The sequence below is a fragment of the Larus michahellis genome, chromosome 12 (assembly GCF_964199755.1).
Source record: "Larus michahellis chromosome 12, bLarMic1.1, whole genome shotgun sequence".
In the NCBI taxonomy this organism is placed as follows: domain Eukaryota; kingdom Metazoa; phylum Chordata; class Aves; order Charadriiformes; family Laridae; genus Larus; species Larus michahellis.
The window spans coordinates 15,143,757-15,163,515 of record NC_133907.1 but is presented as its reverse complement, the minus strand read 5'-3'; the positions used below and the strand labels follow the sequence as shown (position 1 = coordinate 15,163,515).

General features: G+C 48.7%; 1 protein-coding gene across 5 annotated transcripts in view; it reads right to left on the bottom strand.

The window, feature by feature from the left end:
* CBFA2T2 (CBFA2/RUNX1 partner transcriptional co-repressor 2) overlaps nucleotides 1–19,200 on the bottom strand; it is a 66,585-nt gene extending 47,385 nt beyond the window's left edge. For 2 of the 5 annotated variants that reach the window (XM_074605026.1, XM_074605027.1), the window contains exon 1: nucleotides 19,073–19,200. In XM_074605026.1, coding sequence (XP_074461127.1) covers nucleotides 19,073–19,100 — 28 coding nt within the window. In that variant the 5' untranslated portion in view covers nucleotides 19,101–19,200. Of the gene's footprint in view, nucleotides 1–6,017; nucleotides 6,210–19,072 lie in introns of those variants that run through there. The other 3 variants (XM_074605024.1, XM_074605025.1, XM_074605029.1) reach the window with 2 other exon arrangements.
* Between the last annotated feature and the right edge of the window lie 559 nt (nucleotides 19,201–19,759).

The window sequence follows — 19,759 nt, the reverse complement described above, 5'->3', positions numbered from 1 at the left end:
GTGGAATTTTTATGCCTATCACAGCCCATTGCCACAGCATGCACAAGAGACCCGGACTACTTCTGATTTCTCTTCAATTCCACCCATATTCCACGACGCGCCGCGGCTTTATTTTTTTGCCTGCTGTGTTCTTACCTTGGAAAGAAGTTTCACTCGTATTCACAGCAACCCTGGAAAGCCTTTGCCTTTTCAAGCTGACCACTTTCCATCGCACAGAAAAATAAATCCAAACGCACCGAGGCAGCCAAAGCCATTTATCAGGCTAAGTGGAAACCGTAAATTCATGCTAACTGGAATCTGATGGAAACCAATTGGGATCCTCCTCCTCCTCCAGGCTCAGGTCTGGCAGGAAAGTCAAACATTTTATTGCCTTCTTTATGCCTTACTTACAAGTCAGCGGAGCCAAGAAGGGACTGCTCCCCTTGAAGCGATGCTGGTGGGGTTGCAAGGGAGACACGCTGCCTTGAGTTCAAGCTAGGCAGACAGAGGCACACACTCCCCCTCCCAAGAAGAGATTAGACCTCTCAATTCCTAGCAAATTTATCACATTTAACAAACATCCTCTTTTCAATACATCCATTATTTAAATTAGCACATGGCAGATTACGTTAACGAGCTTAATTTGTCAAGTAAATCTAATCATATTGCCTCCTTCAGGAGGGAAGGTGAGTCGTGTTTGGCTTTTGTGCCATGTCAATACTGCCCAGAGAGGGGAAAAAAACATATTAAAAGTTGGCCTTAACTGAGCTGGCAGAATTTACACCCAGAATAACTACGATCAGACATTGTGAAAAAACAGTGGGAGCAAAGGTGCAACAGGGAATTAAGAACAACCTAAAGAAGTTACTGAAACTTTACTTCTGGCTAGTGATTTAGGCCTTGGAGGGGGTGGGGAACACCTAAGCAAAAGCTACCTTATTCCTGCCATATATAAAGAAAAAACACCGAGGATCTGATGTCCTATCTAAGAAAAAAACACCCCCAAACCAACACACCAATTCCTAAATCTAACACCCTTGCTCTGATTAGAAATCCAAGCCTCTGTAGCCGTCATGGGTATTTAAACCAAACACAGAAATATGGAAAAAATGAGTAATCCTATTTGGAGAGAGTAAAACCCAGCCTGCAGAGGATTAAGTCTAGTCCAACAGCTCTGCAGCTTGACAATATTTTCCAGATCAATAGCAGCGCTGTTCGATTAGAGATTTGTTAAAATATATACGTCCACTCCCCTCCAATTGTGGTTTTGGTGACCCTCATCTTTCATTGCCCAATGCCCCAGGTGGGGGATGAGGAGCCTTTCTGGCTTTGCAGGCAGAAATCTTCCCTTTTTTAGGTGAGATGATATGCTTTGAGAGCTGTGTCCTGCATCAGATACCCTGCTCTGGGCTCCCTGTGCTCCCCACCACCTCCCCTGTGGAAGATCCAACAATTAAGAAAGCACACGTTAAAGCTTATCAAAGCACAACTTGTCAGTATTTGTTCTTGCCCCATAAAGGGCAGCATTTACAAAAAAATACAAGCAATAAAATGCATGTGAGAGATCACAAGCCCCTTCCCTACAGGGGGGTCATTACACCCCAGCTCGCTTCCTGCACCTCCCTCCACCGGTGACTTCCCTCCTGCAGGCTGTGGCTTTTCCCCTGATAAAGGCTTCTCTTTCTTTATCTTGGGCTGCTTTAACAGAAGCCTTTTTGCCCCCTTCATCCTGAGCTTCCCTCCCCCCCAGTCCCTGGGACGGTGCTGTCGGTGCTCTGGTCCTTGCCTGGCCCTTCAGAGGAGGTGGCACCTCCCCATCCCATTGCCAGCCACGACCTGAAATGGGACAGCCACCAAAGGAGGCGCATTTTCTCCTTAATTAGTTGTCACTAACCTGATAACCTTGATTTAAAAGAAAAATAATCTAAATTTCTCACCCAAACCTCAGCATCCCTTTAAGACACGTAAAAAAAAAAAAATAATCCTCAGTTATGTTCATTTTACCCAGTAAAACCACCAGTTTAGGACTTCAAGCAGGGCTTTCCAGTAGCATCCCAGTTTGTTTTGCTTTGCAGGTTTAGCACTGAACAAGGCTCCCTCTCGTTCTACCTTGCCAAACAACAAAAATTATGATTTAAACAGGTTTCGGGGGGGGGGGGGGGGGATGTGTTTACTTTTTTGGGGTTTATTTTTATTTTTTATTCATTTTTCTTTGCAAAGCCCATCCTTGCCAGCTCCCTCTCCTGCTGTCAGTCAGCCCTTTGGACCTCGCAGGCGGTGGGTTTGGGGAAAGAAAAAAAAAAAAAAAAGAAAACCAAAAAACTGAAATAACCCAACGCAGCCCTTTGCGCCTGGCCTGGCATTCCAACTCTCCGCTCCCGGCTCCACCAAGTCTGATTTAGTAGCACTGCTGGGAGCTATTAGTTTACGAAAGAACCAGCACGCCCACCCAAGCGCAGCCGACTGCGAGAGGCTCCTCTTACACCGCTGCCATGTGCCTTTCATTCTGGCCGGAGAAGTGGGAAAGGTTGCGGTTTCGCTGAGGGCGGGGAGCCAAGGAGGAACTCGCGCGGTGGCGAGCGGGGAGAGCGCGGAGGTCAGGCTGAGCAGGGCTGGATTTCATCCACACCCTGCATGAGAAAGTATTAATTAATGGGATGCTTATTAAGAGAGTTCAGCCTCCATCCAGATCTTCCTTTTACCCTGCCTGTTGCTCCGCGTTTCCATGTCCTGTAACCACTCCCCCTTTCATTCTACATCCTTTTTCCCTTTTCACTGCCATGCTTTTAATCTCTTTTTTCGCCTTATTTCTGCTTCCCTTCTCCACTCTCTGCTTCCCTTCTCCACTCTCTGCTTCCACAATCTCCCAGCACTTTGCTTGCCTCCATCCCTTCACTTGTCTCCATCCCTTCTCCGGCAGCACGGAGAAGCCCCAGAATCCCCAACAGTTGATCCTGAAGATCACCGTGGTCACGCCCAACCATTACAAGCTCATGGCATCTGCCAAGCTCAGACACTTGCCCAGGTGTCTGCTACCAGCTTCTGCTACCTACACAGAAATAAAGCAAGGATCTGCCTCTAAAAAACACATGGCATGGAGGTACATTAAATACCCAGGAGGTATTTAAAAGACAGGTAGACATCGCGCTTAGCGACATGGTTAAGTGGTGGTTTTGTCAGTGGTAGGCTGATGGTTGGACTCAATGACCTGAAAGGTCCCCTCCCCATAGATGATTCTATGGGGAACCAGGTGGTTCTTCTCCATGTGTTGCTTCCCCTTCTCCCAGGGAGCTGTGGGCACGCTTGTCGTGGCACTGGGAGAAGGAAGGTAAAGCTGGTAGCCACAGCTTCACGTTGCATTGGTGTTACAAGGCAGAAGAGCGCCCAGCCCCATGTGGGACGGGGCTCATGAGCTGCCGCTGCACGAAACACAGAAGGCCAAGGGGAAAACCCAACAACTAGTATGGGTTATGTGTCCCACCAGATCTCCTCTTGGAGGCAGAAATAACAGCAAGATTAAGTGACATGGGTGGTAACATGCAAAGTCTCCTAATAGCTGTCAGAACGTGGCCACTTTATTATCCAAAACAGCCTGTTTTGGATGTTAACTCCCCAAAACTGAAGAGCAGTTCAGTGGTGGGGATCAGCTCAGAGGCAGGGAGAAACGAAAGGAGAAAACAAGTGATGAAGCATCATTTTAGAGTCATTAGGGTTTTGAGATTCCCCAACTGACTTCTATTAGGATTGTACCTATATTTGGGTACAGAAAAGGGGAAAAAAATAACAGGAAAGACTAATTCCCAGAGGTGCAGAGCAACCAGCAGGTTGCCTCCTGCGCCTCTGTACTTCCACTGCCTCTGGGGTGCTTGGACGGGGCTTGAGGAGGACCAGGCACAGTGAACAAGGACCTGAAATTTTATTACCTTAATCTTCTGTCGGAAGCAGAGCCTATTTGCAGATTTACAGCTCGCGTCAACAGGAAGTTCATGTTTACAAGTTTCCAGGAAAAAAAAGCCAGCATTCCTGTCCTATGCGATAGCTCGGTGGGGACCCTGTCTCACGTGGGAGTTCTCAGATTGGTATGCTAGACAGGAACGAGTTTTAGCCATGTAAAACATCCAGACAAAAAGATAAAGCTAGGAAAAAAATTGAGGGCCAGAAGGAAAACAATAATTCAGCAATTTGGTGGAAAATACACAGCAAGACAGCATAGCCATGGCTGGAAAAATACTTTTTCAGCATCTGGGATTCATACTTCAAAGAAACAGAAGAATTTTAAGAGGGTGAAAAACTATATTCAGGCACTAACATGAATTTTTCTCCTCTGGTCCAGATCCCTTGTCATTCCCATTACAGTGTTCCTCCAAGGGTCAGCAACCAAGCTGAGCCCACGGTCACACCGGGATGGCCCTTTCCCTCCCAACAAGCGCACTCATGGGACCATACCGGTGTCTGGTGGTGCTGCTGGATCCACCAGGGCCCACCGAGATCCACCAGGATCCACCCGCCCCTCCAAGCTCAACCCCAGATCAAGCTCCCTCCTCTCCACAGCCACCAGAGAGGTTTGTGTGATGGTGGAACCACCTTCAGCAAGCAGGAGGCGCGGGCAGAAACCGCCCCATCCTGTGAAAGCTGGACTTAAAAATCTTCCCCTTCCATATGGTTGTTAAAAAAACCCAAAACCAAACAAAAAACCCAACCCTCTTTCAAAAATTACACAAAACAAGGAGACATCAGGACAGCCAAAGGTCAAGCAGCCAGCGCTCTACCAGGATGCCAAAGCACCACATTCAAATCAGTAAATATTTATTTAGGCCATGTTGTACAGTTTAGTAAATACAATTACAGAGCTCCTAGGGTGGTTTCTGATCTCCTGAGCATTGGGCCCAGGGAAAGTTTCTGTCTTGACAAATGGACATTTTCCAACAGGAGAATGAGTCAATCAGAAGATTCTTCTGAAACAACCTCATTCAACAAAACACAAAAGGTACAGAATATCAAGTCTCAAAAAAAAAAAAAAAATAGAGCTAGCTTCTCCCAAGAGAAACAGCTGAAGAAAACCAGGCTGACAAAGCACACAACCCACCCACACTTAAAAACTTTCAAGATTTAACATGCAAAAGCTCGAGACCAGCCCAGGCAAAGGGGAGGCCCATAACTGCTAGAGGCATCAGCTTCCTCCAACCCCACCATGTCTGTACCCAACGCTTTCAGCCACGGCTGCCCCCAGCACAGATTTAGGGTGAGCCAGATGCTCACCCAGAGGTGCACATCTCCACTCATCCCCTGGGTATTCGAGCTCTTTGCGCATCAAGCCAGCGGCACTCACGACAAAATTCCCAGTGGAGTCAGAGAGACGGGGAGGAGAGAGTCACACAAAGTTCCCAAAGCTTATTTTTCCATCCTAAGCGCTCCGGAGGAAACACACCATTACTGAGGAATTGCCTGCCTTGTACCCAAGTGTTTCACATCCCAGCGACACCGTCCCTACACAAAAGGACAGGAGCCATCGGATCCCTTGTCATTTCTACGGAGGGAAGAGGGGGATCCGCACCCTGCACTCTTGGCAAACTCCCTGCAGCCACAGAACAAGACGGGTGAGCACACAGCGCCCTGCTCTGCTTCATGCACACCAGCACCCCCTGCCTCTGCCTGCTCCCACAAACCTGGGAACTAATACGCCAAAAAGCACTCAAGAAGGTTCAAAGAGAAGATTTTTTTCAATTGACTGAAGGGAGCATCACATCAAAGAAGTCAGAAGTCTTCCACCCCACACACCGGACGTACGTGTTCAGACAGCAGCTAAGAGCTAGAAGAAGTGAAATGTCTGTATGTTGAAGTTAATTAACATGCATATGGGGGAAAGAGGAAGAGGCCGAAAATTACCTTCAGTCCTAAACTCCGATTTACTAAACTTGAAACTTAACAGCTGTCGAAGTGTTGATTTTCTACACCATGAGTTATAGAAAAAAATAATTAAGATCTCAGGGGAAAGAGTAAGAAAGAAACATCTTAATTTTAAAAAAAATAATAAAAACCTGGAGTAGGAGATGAAAAATAGACGTTCATCAGCAAAGCTTCTCCAAAGTGGGGTTGGATTTGATGGCACAGGCAGTTAAAAGGCAGCATTCTGGAGATAGCCGATTTGATTTGGCTGTATTGCTTCTGAGAAAAAAAAATAATAAACCAGCCCAAGCATACATTTACTTCCTCTTCATTTCACTAATCCTACCCAGAGCCATCGCCGAGGTGAAGCCGTGTTTATCACCAGCAACGCTGCTTCGGGGTACGCTCTGCCCAGGTGAACCAGCACCTTCTGGGGCTGCTCTTAACTTTTCCCAGCTGTGTTTTGCTGAAGGTCCTGAATGTCTCCACCTGGTTCTGCAGATGGAGCAGCTGCAGTTAAAGGCAAACACCTGGCCTGCATTGCAGGGGGAGATTAGAGTTACAGCGGCTCCTGCCCTACTTAAGGCCGTATCAGTATTTGGATTATAAATGCTGCGTTCATGGTTAATAACCTGGCTGCTTTGAGCCCACGTAACCTGAAATGCTGCACGCTGAGTTTTGAGTTCAGCATGGCTCATTTACATACGGTTAGTGGCCATGGTCAGCTCTCCACTTGCCTGCCACCAAGCAAAGCCTGAAGCAGGGGGGAAGAGATGAGTGACAGATACATCACCGGTCCTACTTGTGGTTGTAGCTCACTATGGGATGCCCCAACAATCGTACACTTCCAACCAGTTGCAACCCTTGCACAACAGCTTTGGGTTGCACCAACCCAACCAGGGCTGCTGGTGGGACTCGGCCCAGCTGGGGCAGTATTAACTGTGTCCTTAACAGATGACAAATACACATCGTCTAGGGAATGTCACTATCAGCAGAGCAAGAGAAGTACTAAACCCTTTTTCTGAGGGCTTTTTACAGCAGCCATTTCAAACAATACCTCTCTTCACATGAATACTGCAGCCTAAGCAGGCTTCTAGTTCAAGAGTTCACTCTTCTTCCTGGAGACTTCTCACAACTAACCAGCAGTGTAATACATCTACCTGATTAGCGCTGCTGCTTCAGCATTTCTTTTCACCATTTTCCTGCAAGTCCTTGTTCAATGATGACAATATTTATATTAGGAACACAAGAATATGCAACTCTGCGACTACAAACTGTAGAGACAGACAGTGCACTTAAAAGAAACCCAAACAAAACCACTTCCCAATAGGCTCCAAACGTCTGGACACTACAGCATCAGTAAAAGATGCTATCTGTTACTTAGCAGTGATTTTTAGATGACATGAACCTAATTCAGAATCGTAGTCATACGGAGAAAAAAATCCATGAGATGTAATAAACTTTTGGAAGAAAGGAGATAATTTGAGGGCAAAAATTAGACCTTGCCAAGCTAAACTAAAAGGAATCAGTCCAAGAAAGCCTGTGGGGTCAACTTGTATTGAGCACAGAAGATCCTTGTGCAAATTAAAAGGTTTTCCTGCCTGCTTGTTTTGGCACATGGAAGCGCTGCAAACTCACCCCTTAAGGTTCGCACCAACGACAGAGGCGGTGAAATGCCAGGAGGAGCCTGGGAGATGGGATATTTTAATGGTAAGAAGTGCTGGAGGTGCGGCCCACTAAAATTCTTCCATGTGTTCAGGAGTCAAGTCCAATCAAACCAACATTCGTGTAAAAGCTCCTCTTGGGTCCTGTTTCCAAACACCTGCATCCCTGTGTCTCCCGGGTACTGAGCTTCCCCCTTGCCTCGGCCGCTTCACAGTGCATCTCTGCAGGCAGGAGAAGTTTCCTAGGAAAATGGAGTGTGGCTGTCTTCCTGACCCATGCAGAACAGCTAATCCCAGAGGGATAATCCTGCTTTAATGAGGAAACAATAGGACCTTTGATAACGCATCTAAATTTTATAAAAGCCCTACTGAAACATTCCTTACTCTCTGGAACTGGACGACGGACCTCTAAAATGAATTTTGTACGCGCCTGGCTCAAGCTGTGTAATGTAACACGAGGCAGGGAGAGCAGACTGCTCTTTCTTGTTTGCAAGACACCGTAAAATCTGTACCAGCGCTGGAGGCAAATTTCCCATGCCCATTGACATCTGCGTGCCACCCCTTCCACAAAACGCCTCATCCTCTGCCTGCCAGAGGAGCCAGCAGACACCACAATCTCCAGTTCACCCAACGCCATCTCTCCAACTCACAGCACACCTCCTGCACGCCAAAAACGGGACCGACCATGGTAGCTGTCCTGGCCCCGAGAAAGTGGACCAAACCCACCAGCTGACTTCATACAGACCGACAAACAGCTGTGAGATGGCAAGAACCTCATCAAAGCCAAGCTGGGCTGCAGCTGAGCTGGTGAGCTCCAAGCTGAACCTTCAAGCCTCTGCAAAACTGAAGAGTCAGCGTCACGTTTTGCGTTTCAAAAAACATTACACTTGAAAACAATTCCTCATTATAACTTAGGTGTAGAAATCCATTTTATGCTCATCGTACAAAAATCCTTGTTTTCTGACCTCGTGAGACCTTGCCCCGGCACCAGAGAAGAACCCAATGAATTGCCATTTCAACACTTTCTTTTACCCTCAAGTATAAACATGCGACTGCTGAGAAAAAACAGTGATGCTCTGACCTGACACCACCAGTTGTGTCGAGGGATAATTCCTGCGCTGTATCAGTGACTGGAATTACCAGAGCTTTGCCAACAGCTTAATGAGATGGAAACTCACGCTCCCGCTGCCAGAATTTGTTTGTCGGTGTATAAACTATTTGGATGCCCCGAATATTTTGCTTCTGTGTTATAAAACAGGTGCATAGAGGTACATCTCCATTCACGGAGCCGCCGCGGGGAGAAGCGCAGCCATTTGGACAGTGCTGTTGGTGACACATTTAAATTCCTGGCGTGCGGCATGTACACAGGCAGATCTGTCCATGGACTCATCCTCACCTCGGTTGTTCCTGCTGATCCACAGGCTCACCCCATGTTGGAGAAGCAGAGTCAGCAGAAAGAAGGCAACACGGTCACCCAAACAAGCCCACCCATGCCACCACTTCTGGTGCCATGTGGGGTTTTTTGCTTTTCAAAGACAGCTATAGGAAAGCCAGGGAGGGACTCTTGACCAGCAACAGGATGAGGGGTAATGGCTTCAAACTGGAAGAGGGGAGATTCAGATCAGCTTCTTCCACTCCTTTATGCAGGATTTCTACAGCCATTGCTGGTCCTCCTGGTCTGAAGGCCAGGGAGATCCCGGTTCTCCAGACAGAATCACAGAATGGTTTGGGTTGGAAGGGACCTTAAAGACCATCTAGTTCCACCCCCCTGCCCTTGGCAAGGACACCTCCCACCACACCAGGTTGCTCAAAGCCCCATCCAACCTGGCCTTGAACCCCTCCAGGGATGGGGCAGCCACAGCTTCTCCGGGCAACCCAGGCCAGGGGCTCACCACCCTCACAGCAAAGAATTTCTTCCTGATAGCTCATCTAAATCTCCCCTGTTTCTCCGATCCTGAACTGTCCATACACCATCAGAAAAACCATCAGCACTGACAGAGGATCAAGGAGGTGTAGTAAACAATGTTCAGAAGTAGTGACTGAGTCTACAAATGTTATTTTTGCGAGCATATTTTACCATAAAAATATAACTTTATATCAAACTTCGCTTTCTGAATTAGAGATACAGGGCTCGAGCGAAACTGCTGTAATTATTCAATGGGAAATAAAACCTGATGAACACAGTAGCTAGAGTGACTTAAGACTTAACGTTTAAATAAAATTGGTAGCAGGCAAATCAGGAGACATCTAAAAATTACCTGCCCGACAGTTTGTGTGCTCTGATAGTTGTTTACCCATTCACGTGCACAAAGAGGTTTTATTTTTCCTCTTGCTAAAATCAATACTACACAGGCGGAGGAAAAAAAAAAGCTTTGTTCAATGAGACAAACATATTTAAGAAGAAAAAGGAAGACGAGCGCCAGGCACTGTTAGATATGGACAGGAGGGATGGCAATGCTAAAATCAACGCGGGTGCAGGTCCCCTCCGCCGATCCCTTTGCAAGGTCCTCATCCATAAGCTTTCCAACTGAGGGATATCTGCTGCTGCCCAAGATTCTTCCTAAGACGATCCCATCAATTTAACTTCTAGGTGCTCAGCATACCTAGATACAGAGGGCAGACCACACTTTCACAGAAAAAATCATCCCCTGGGGGAATAAAAGGCACCAACCAGTGTATTCTGAAACGTGGAGACTCAGGTGGATCAAGGGCAGTAATCTGGAGTCTGGGATTTTGCTGCAAAGGAGTTAATGAACAGTAGTAAATGGATGCAGGCAATCCCCCAAAAATTCAATTTTGTATGATGCTGATTTGCCCTTACACCCCATAGTCAGATTTACAAGCTCTATGAACAAGCCACTGCCCACATGTCTAAATTCTCGCCTCTCCTTTCTGTGTACAACTTCATAGGTGAGGGGTGGCTTGGCTGGCGAAATGGATGAACAGATGACAGCAGAGACGAGGTTAAGGATCTGTTCCTGCCTCTGTGCTTCTCCATTCCACATCCCTGAACCATTTCAGCCCCGCGAAGGTCCCGGGGGATGCTCTTCCAGATGTGCTAAACTAGTTTGCTTTGTGGTTGCTGCAAATTTGCCGTATTTGTTTTCTGGAAACCATCCTCAAGATTGCTGCCTTTTCTCTCCATCTCTAAGCAGATCTCTTGGCAAAAAATATCAGTCCTGGGAAGTAGATGGCTCCGTGATGAGGATATTGAGGTTAATACAAGTTCCATCTATGAAGGGGAAGGAGAAGGGAATGGGGAATGCACAGAAAGCCTGAAACCTGGATGCGTCAGCTTGTACATGCACCCAACTGCGGCACAAGCACTTGATACACACTCAAGGACATGCCCAGGCTCAAACAGGAGGTAGGTGTTTAGACTAATACTAATATCTCAAGCTAGGCTTGAAGGTTTTTCAGTTTAGGAGTGGGAATGCAACTCTGAAAGAACGTTCCTGAAGATGACAGAGTTTCTCAGCACAACGTAAAGTACAGCTTGTATCGTTACTCACCATGGGAAGGTGATCCATCAGCATCTGTAGTGTGAAGAGGGAAGCAAACAGCAGAAGGAAAGCAAAGCGCTAGAAAGAATTTCTGGCTAGAATTCGCTGCTTTAAGCCTTCGCGTGAACACGGGCTGTGTGCTGCAGAACGCCACGCTCACATTGCGAAAGCAAAATGGGCACAAGGCTTCCATCCAACTCGGATTTAATGGCAGAGAAGATAGATCCGCTCTTTGAGAAAAATCCCAATTGTTGATTTCTATTTTGTCTGGCGACGGAGCACAGTATTCCTCCTTCCTTCCTGCCAAAAGTGGTGGAAGTACGATGTACTTTAAAGTAATTACAGGAGCTCATCCCAGAAATGGCTGCATTTCAAACTAAGCAGGAGATGCAAAAGCGGGGAGTGGTTCCCTGATGAATGTTTAACCCGCCTTCAGACCTCGGGATGAAAAGATGCTCTCCAAACCAAACCATCGCTGTTTGCTTCCAATACTTGTCCAATCTGTCTCCCTTTAATCTGCCTAACCCTGCTAGCACCTCCCTCCTACGGCTGGCAAACCCAGGGCAGCATGGCCCCAACGCATTCTACGAAGGAGCTGCCTTCCTAAAAAGATGCTTGATTTGATACAGGCTTTTTTTTTTTTTTGGACCAACATCTCCTGACTCCTCGGAAAAAATGGCTAACATTTGGCCATGCCAAGCCTAAATACACAGCCTGCAGTACGCCTGGAAGTGTTCAGTATTCTGATTATCAGCAGAACAGCCACAATTATCCCAATAAAACTATTACTATATTGGGCCTTAGATCATAAATAGAACATAATAGATTTTATTACGTCCCAGGAAGCGAGAGCTACAGAAGGGAAAGTATTGCTAAGAGCGCATTGCTACTACCTATCAATTTCTCCTAAATACTCAGCACTTAAGAAATACCCAAAGAAACACACTGCTCCCACAGCATAACTATTTCAAATTCCCCTCTGAGCTCTTCCCTTTTAGCCAACTCGCATGGTACTTTTTAGTAGCTGAAAATTAAAGGGTCACAATATTGAGCCTTCAGGTATCAAGTTCACAATGGAAATAGCAGCTGACACAGAAAGGGCGCTGCTGAGCGCGGCGGTAATAATTCTGTTGCCTCAGAGCTGGAAGCAGCTCCCTGACACAAAGTTTGTTATTTAACTCAGCGAGAAATGAAAGAAAATGCCACAGCCGTGGATTTATTCCTTACACAGCTTCTTTCAAATCATACTCCAAAACCAGAGCTGTGCTAGCAGTGAGAGACTTTAACTCAGGCTGCAGCATCCTCTTTAGTCTAAATAACTCCCTTTCAAGTGCTGGTGAATGCGGTGTCCGTGATAGCCTAAATAAGGGCTGTTTGTCCTCCAAGCCCATGCAAGCTCTTCTGCTGGAGCCCAACCTCCAGACACCTTCACGGGAGCCAAACACTGTATGCCTGGGATCCAACGGCAAGCGACAACAAATCTGGGATGCCCGACAGCCACCGGCCCAAGTGGCCCCATGGAGAAGGGCAGGAACAAGGAGGACTCCTGCGGGGCCACGGGAAGCCAGCCAGCTACGCCTGCTTCCTGCTTGCCCCTCCTCACATCATCCAGGAAAAGCCATCTTGCCACCCCCGGGGACTCCCCACCTGGCCCTGCTCCGCGGTGACAGCCCAGGCCTGCTGTTATCTCCCAAACAGATGCATTTATTCTCTTGAGAGCCTCCCACGTCTTATCTAGCTGGCAGTTTCCAAGCGTCGATCGCCAAGTCCAGCTAAAACCACTTTAAGCTCTTGGAGGCAACTATTCCTGAGACCGTTTGGGCTGGGGAGTGAGGCAGCAGAACGGCAGGATACCCCCTCGCCCTCCTGCCGGGATGGGTATGGAAAGCACCTCCCGCGTCCCACTCCGGTGCCGCTGGAAACAGGACCTGGCACGGGAATGGATGTACAGTTTACAAAGATCCCTCGCTTCAAGCAAATTTGCCTCTCAACACATGGCCAAACTCTCACGCAATAAATTAACTATTTGGCAGCCAGCGAACTAGCGCTGGAGCCAAACCAATTAGGGTTTAATGTGATCCCAATTTCCTATTTCTGAGACGGGGGTCGGGGAGGGGGGGAGAGAGGGGGGAAGAGGAGGGAGGGAGAGCGAAGTAAATCCCCTCCCGGTTTATAAATCCTTGCCAATCATCCCAGATAAACCTGTCACCCACAGCTCTAAATCTGTATTTGCACTCGCGTGCTCCAAGGGACGCTATGGGAAAAGGCGCATCGGACGCAGCCAGCCTGACTCCCGACATGTGTTTTCCATACTTGGGAAATTCAATCATTTAAAAAATATTTACCAAGCTTTGTCTTTAATTAGAAAAACATGACGACGGATAAGGCAAGTTATTGTTTCTAAGCTAGAAATGTCAGAGATCCTCATGATGTCAGAAGATAAACCCCGTTACCGACCCACGTACACCCCTGCCAGGGCGACAAATGTTTCGAAGGTTTTTTTTTTTTCATCTCCCCTCAAAGTTCAGCACTTTACAGTCACAATTCATCAGTGGCTTCTTGGCTCCCACCAAAGCTAATCAGGGAGGAGGAGGAGGGAAGACTCCTGCCTGCAGATCTGCTAGACGGGGTGTGTTAATGCAAAAGAGCTTGCACAGCAGGGGCGGGGGGGGGCAGGGGGAGGAATATGGGAGCCATTTGACTTCTTTGTGTTTTAACATCCTGACTACAGTACCTCCTCTGCACATGCAATTACCTGCCATCACCTAAGATAAGCAAATTCATCTCATCTGCACCTGGAAGTGCCTCAGGCTGAGATATCCCGGTCCTTTAAAAAAAGCGATAAATTAAGTTTCTGCCTAACCAAGACCCAGTGAATTGTTTGCTCCCAAGAACATAACCACAAAATGTTGCCTTCCACCACGCTCACGAAAGAGAAGAAAGCTGACTGTGCTCCAGGCCAACAACCCCAAGTGTCCTGGAGCTCTGCCCACCCAGGACAACGCGTGACTGTACAGATGTTACCACGACAGCCCCTCTTCCATCTCCATTTCTTCGAGCACCTCCAGCCAGATGCAAAGAGACTCCGCAGGCAGGACACACGACGACTTAGAAGTATGAAGCCAATATTTGTTGGCTAACAGACACAAAAGAGAGCTGGGATGCAATGAGTTATTAGCTAAGCATTTGTGTGCTCAGCGCTCCGGAGGAGGTGTCCGAAGAGTCTTATCTAGCCGGGCCAGCGTCAGGGGGGGTCCCTGGATTGGCTCACCAGCGCTGCCCACCACCAGCCCCATTCCACCAGTGCCAGCGACTGCTCGACCCCACCATCCCTCGCCAGTCCCTGCCCAGAGCAGCCTACTCCCATGCACACCAACCACCGACAGCCTCCCTGTTTTGTTTCCTTTAGGATTTTATACCTTCTTCTCCTCCTCCTCCTGTCAGAAAGGGCGAGATAAAATGCATACAAAAGCCAGGTGGGAACGTCCCAGGTGATATATTTGGAGGAACTTGCTGCTACAGCAACTAGGTGCGCTATTAGGAAGTGACAGACCAACTCCCAAGAGACCATGAGGATTACAAAATACTGAGGTATTTAGTTAAGGGAGAAGCTGGCATTGATGCTAACAAACTGGTGTGTCTATCGAGTCCACTCGGAGAAAAGCAGCAGTAATTCTGCAAGCATTCACTAAGTATTCCACAGAAAAAAATGACTAATGCTACAGTTCCCATTCAAAACCATACCCATAATGAGAGAATTCTGTAATATTTCAAAAAACTTCAAAGTGTCACCTATAGACCCAAAGTCAAGACAACAGCATGCCATTTATCTTCTCCAAATATCCTTGCAGCCCAAGGTTGAGGACTATTATCAACTACTATCTTAAATACCAACATAAATCTGCAATGGAGAAAATCCCTGCCTGAATAGTCTGATCCTTTAAATTCTACCAAGACTGCAAAACACGTCTTCAAAGAAAACATATGTGCAGATTTTGACCTTCAAGTCCAATTGCCAGGTAAGTTACCACCTGTAGAAGTTAGTGCTTCTCTCTCTAGAAGCGCATGAGACGGAGTAAAGAACACTTTAGCTGAGCTCTAAGGTCAGGGTCGATTAACCTGGAGTGCACAAATACAGCCAAAAATGACACCTTCACAATGAATCAAACACAGGTCTGCACACACGTGGTCCACGGCAGGGAGGGACAGGAAGGTGACAGGGACACAGGAGAAGTTTTCTGACACAGACACTGGCTGGACAAGTGTCTTCAGGAGGGTGGTTTTCAGTCTGGAAAAGCTCCAGGTGAATCGCCTGAGCGCTTTAAAATGTCAGTTTACTTCACTCTCCCAAACACTGGTGCAAGGGAAGAGTAACACCTTAAGCTTTCAGTTTTTCGACATATGAAAATCAAGACTAAGTCCCTGAAAGATCCGTTTTAATTTCTGCTCATTGGAAATATCCATGTAAGAAAGGCATGTTCAGGAGAGCCAGTATGTGCCTTAAACTAAAACGGAACAGTCCAAAGTTTCAAAGCAGTCCCAAATTTCTCCTTTCTTTTTGGGTCATTAGTTTCACACTGAGCACTGAACCACTGTCACAGATGAAAGTATTTGACACAGTTACGATTTAGCAGCAATCAAAATTTACTAATGGTTTGAGGTAGATCAAGAGGTTGAATTTTAGCAGCACTTAGTCATTAACCAATTAAAGGATTTACAAGGTGATTTAGCAAAATAATTAAATGTTGAATTATTTACAGATTTGACAACGACAAGATTCACGCTAACTTACTATAATGTATCCTAAATCAGTATGTGTGTGTATAAACACAAAACACATAAACACACACCACTCAAGGAGTCACCCACACCCCACCTGAGTCTGTAACTGCTTGGACCAAGGTCCCTGTGCAGCGGGTGACTCCAGTGAGCCGATGGGTGCCCCTTTCAACTCCTCCCACGCACACGGAGAAACAGACAGAAAATATTTGGATCCAGAAAAATATATAAACACCCATACTCCTAAAAGCTAATGTGTATATTAGAAACACATACATAGAGAGGTGGATGGAAGAGGCTAGCCTACAGTTAAAATCTCCCTCTTCCGGTGTTTAAATACTCCCAATGCATTGGTATTCCTCAAATGGCAATAATTGAGCTTGGAGAGGGTTGACTCACCCTGGCCCTTTAACCCTCGAGCTGTCAGCCTGAGCGGAGTCCCAACTCAGGGGAGATGTTGGTCACAGCCCGCTGTGATCCAGGAGAGCTCCAAGCGTCTCGCTCGGGTCACTCCTTGTAGGGTCTGAGATAACTGACCTTCATCAGGTACTTTTCCACTCCAGCCCAACTCGGACAATGGGATATTCTGGTGCGTTCCACCAGTTGCACAGGCCCAGAATTTGCCAGATCTTGAAGTTCTGGTATCACCCCCTGCCTTTGGGCCACAATCCAGGTACTGGCAGGGGGTGATCAATGACCGACACCGTTTCCAAGTGATAGGGGATGCAGAAGCCAGGTGCGTTAAGGGGGGTTGCCCTAATGTTCTGGTGCGTTGCTCTCCGCATTCTTTCCTGTCTTATGTTAGGTTTTTCTATGGCCCAGGTGGCTACATGGCCCTGGTGGGGGAAATCACGCGAAGCACCGAGTGGCCTGGGAGAGAGGGAGGGGTTGCACTACCACAACTTCTCTATAATATATACCCAAAGAAATCAAGCAACCTCCTGACGCTGCCAGTATTTATAATGCAGCAGAAATCACTGGGCTGATAACCAAGGCAATGCATATAATTTGTGCTTATAAAAATTATGAGTCTACAGCTGATTATTCACTTTCTCAAGGCCAAAGATAAAATCCAACAGTGTTCTTGGGCAGATGCTAGGCCCAAGAATGAAGTGATGTCTTGCATCAGCATTCAGCCTGTTCAATAACTGGCACTAACTTTGTTACCTGCTCTGTCTATAAAGCTGCCGAAGGCTGTAACACATATTTATGTGCTTATCCCTATAAAACAGCTGTATGGCTCACCAGGGTTATCATTAGCACTTCACCAATGGATGCTGAGCCACAGGCATATTAAAGCTGCATAAGAAATGATGCTTTATCTGCCGCTGAGTCATCCGAAGCATCCCAGGTGCTTGTCACCTTCTCTTGCCTAGGGCTACGGCCTTGCTGTACCTGCTAGCATAAGGTCAGGGCAATCACTTCCTGACCCGGTTCTGTCAATGGTACCCAGATGAAAAGCCCTGCTCTCAGACATGGTTTAATGATGCAAAACTGAGCAGCTACATATACATTTATACACATTCCACCTTCCACCCACAATCCAGAAAAGCATTCAAACAACTTGCCCAAGGTTGCAGAGAGTGCCACAGCTGCGATGGGAGCTGGTTTCACATATCCACCCTGAAGCTACGGCTTTAGATGCAAGATTGCCATCTCCTTAGCTCCAGTTATTCTTAAGTGGGATTTCACTGTCTTTCCCCCCAGTGCTCAGTCCAAGAGAAACAGGGAATCTGACCAGTCTCTGCGTACACCACCAAGCTGCACCATGAGCAGACACACTGGGTGGGATTTGTTTCATCTAACTCCTCGTTGCCAATGCCTGAGCCAGCTATCCTGGACTCCCCTTGCAAGTCAATGAAAAAGCCCAGGCACCTCCAGCATGTAGTTCATCTCATCCAGAGAAAGGTGTCCAAGACTGGTGAGATGAATTGCCCTTGGAAGCGCCTGTTCCTCCACTGCGACTGCAAAGGAAGCTTGGAGAAAGAATATCAGGCACAGAGTGGTGACTCTTGGACAGCGAGGTTAAAGCAGATGATCTCACCCAAGCTCCTTCTGTGGGGCCTTTTCTTCATGGCTGACAAAATGAAGAGCCCTCCCTGGCAGCAAGGGTAGGAGGCCATTAATCAGGTACCAGGGTTCTGCAAACCCACACGGACGTTAACACAGCTTCCTCGCTGCTGTGCCCTCCTCCCACCGCACTTTCTGCATTAGCGTCAGCATCTGTCTTTACATTGCTTCCCTATGAGCAACCACACCTCGTTTTAAAATTCCCTCATTTCCTCTGAGCTTTGGGATGTGCTTTTAACTGCTTTTCTCCCTTCGCTGAACTATGACTTATGAACAGAGTCGCCTCGACGCTGTGATCCAGCCCATATGTAAATGGCCCATCCAGGCTCTCAGCCTGGAAACCCATGGACATTGGACATCACGGATCTATCCGGCACCTCGCTCCTCACCCCAGGATGGCTCACAGTCCATTCCCAATTGTGGATAAACAAATGCTGTGGGCACAATATGGTAAGAAGCACAGGCCAACCATCTACCCGGCTTCTGGGCAGCAGTTTCCCTGCTCTCCCACCGTCCTATTCGCTTTTGGAGAAAGCACAACTCTTCTGGAAACAAACTGCCTGTTTTGAGAAACGGATGAAAACGCAGCTCTGCTTATTCACCTTCCCAACCCCAAGTCGCAGAGGATGCTGCAAGAGATGGGTTTCATGTACACACATGCATGGCCAGTTGTTGAGCCCACCTTATGGCTCTGGCCACTGCTGGACCCACCGGCCTGCTGCAGTCCAGGGCAGCCCGGGGGGCTGCGGGCAGTGGCCCTGCCGCTGGAAGAAACAACCATTCAGCCTGGAAATTAAACACAAACCCCTCCGGCCAGCCCGGGGGCTGCTACTGCTGGGCTGGTTTTGCGGGGGGTGGTCCCCGAGGCTGCCCCTGGCCCCGCCGCCCGACACTCTGAGGGCGATGAACCGCACGCAGAGAAACACACGCCAACCAAGCCCCTATAGTAGACATTTTTACACATAAACGCGTGCAGCGGGAAGAGCCGTGCAGGGCGCAGCACCCTCCCCGCAGGCCCGCGGGGGGCTAAGCGCTACCCCCGGCCCCATCCAGCCCGAGGCCCGGCCAGGCCCAGGCGGCCCCGCCGCCGCCTCGGCCCCGCCAGGCCCTTCGCCCCCGGCCGAGCGGCGCCGAGCGGGCCGGCGCCTCCCCCCCGTCCGCCCCGTCCGCCCCCCGCGCTGCGGCTCTTACACTGGCAGCCGCCCGGGATCCCCACCATCGCCCGGCTCCTCGGCGCCTCCTCCCGCTCCCCGCCGCGGCCCCGCCGGCCCGGCCCGGCCCTTCTCCGTGACGCGACCGGGGGCGCGGCCTACCCGGCCCGCCCCGGCAAGGCGGCGGGAGGCCCGGACTACGGCCGGTCAGCGGGGCGGGAGCGCCCGTGTGCTCTGAGGAGGTGCTTTGTCTGTGGGTGCAGTGGCGAGCCGGCAACGTGCCCAGAGAGCCCCCAGCATCCCGGGCTGCATCCCCAGCAGCGGGGCGAGGCGGGGGGGATTCTGCCCCTCTGCTCCGCTCTGGGGAGACCCCCCTGCAGCGCTGCCTCCAGCTCCGGGGCCACCAACAGCAGAAGGACACGGACCTGTTGGAGCAGGGCCAGAGGAGGCCACAAAGATGCTGGGAGGGCTGGAGCCCCTCTGCTGTGAGGACAGGCTGGGAGAGCTGGGGGGGTTCAGCCTGGAGAAGAGAAGGCTCCAGGGAGACCTTAGAGCCCCTTCCAGTCCCTAAAGGGGCTCCAGGAGAGATGGGGAGGGACTCTGGATCAGGGAGGGGAGCCATGGGATGAGGGGGGATGGTTTTAAACTGGAAGAGGGGAGATTTAGGTTAGATATCAGGAAGAAATTCTGTGCTGTGAGGGTGGTGAGCCCCTGGCCCAGGTTGCCC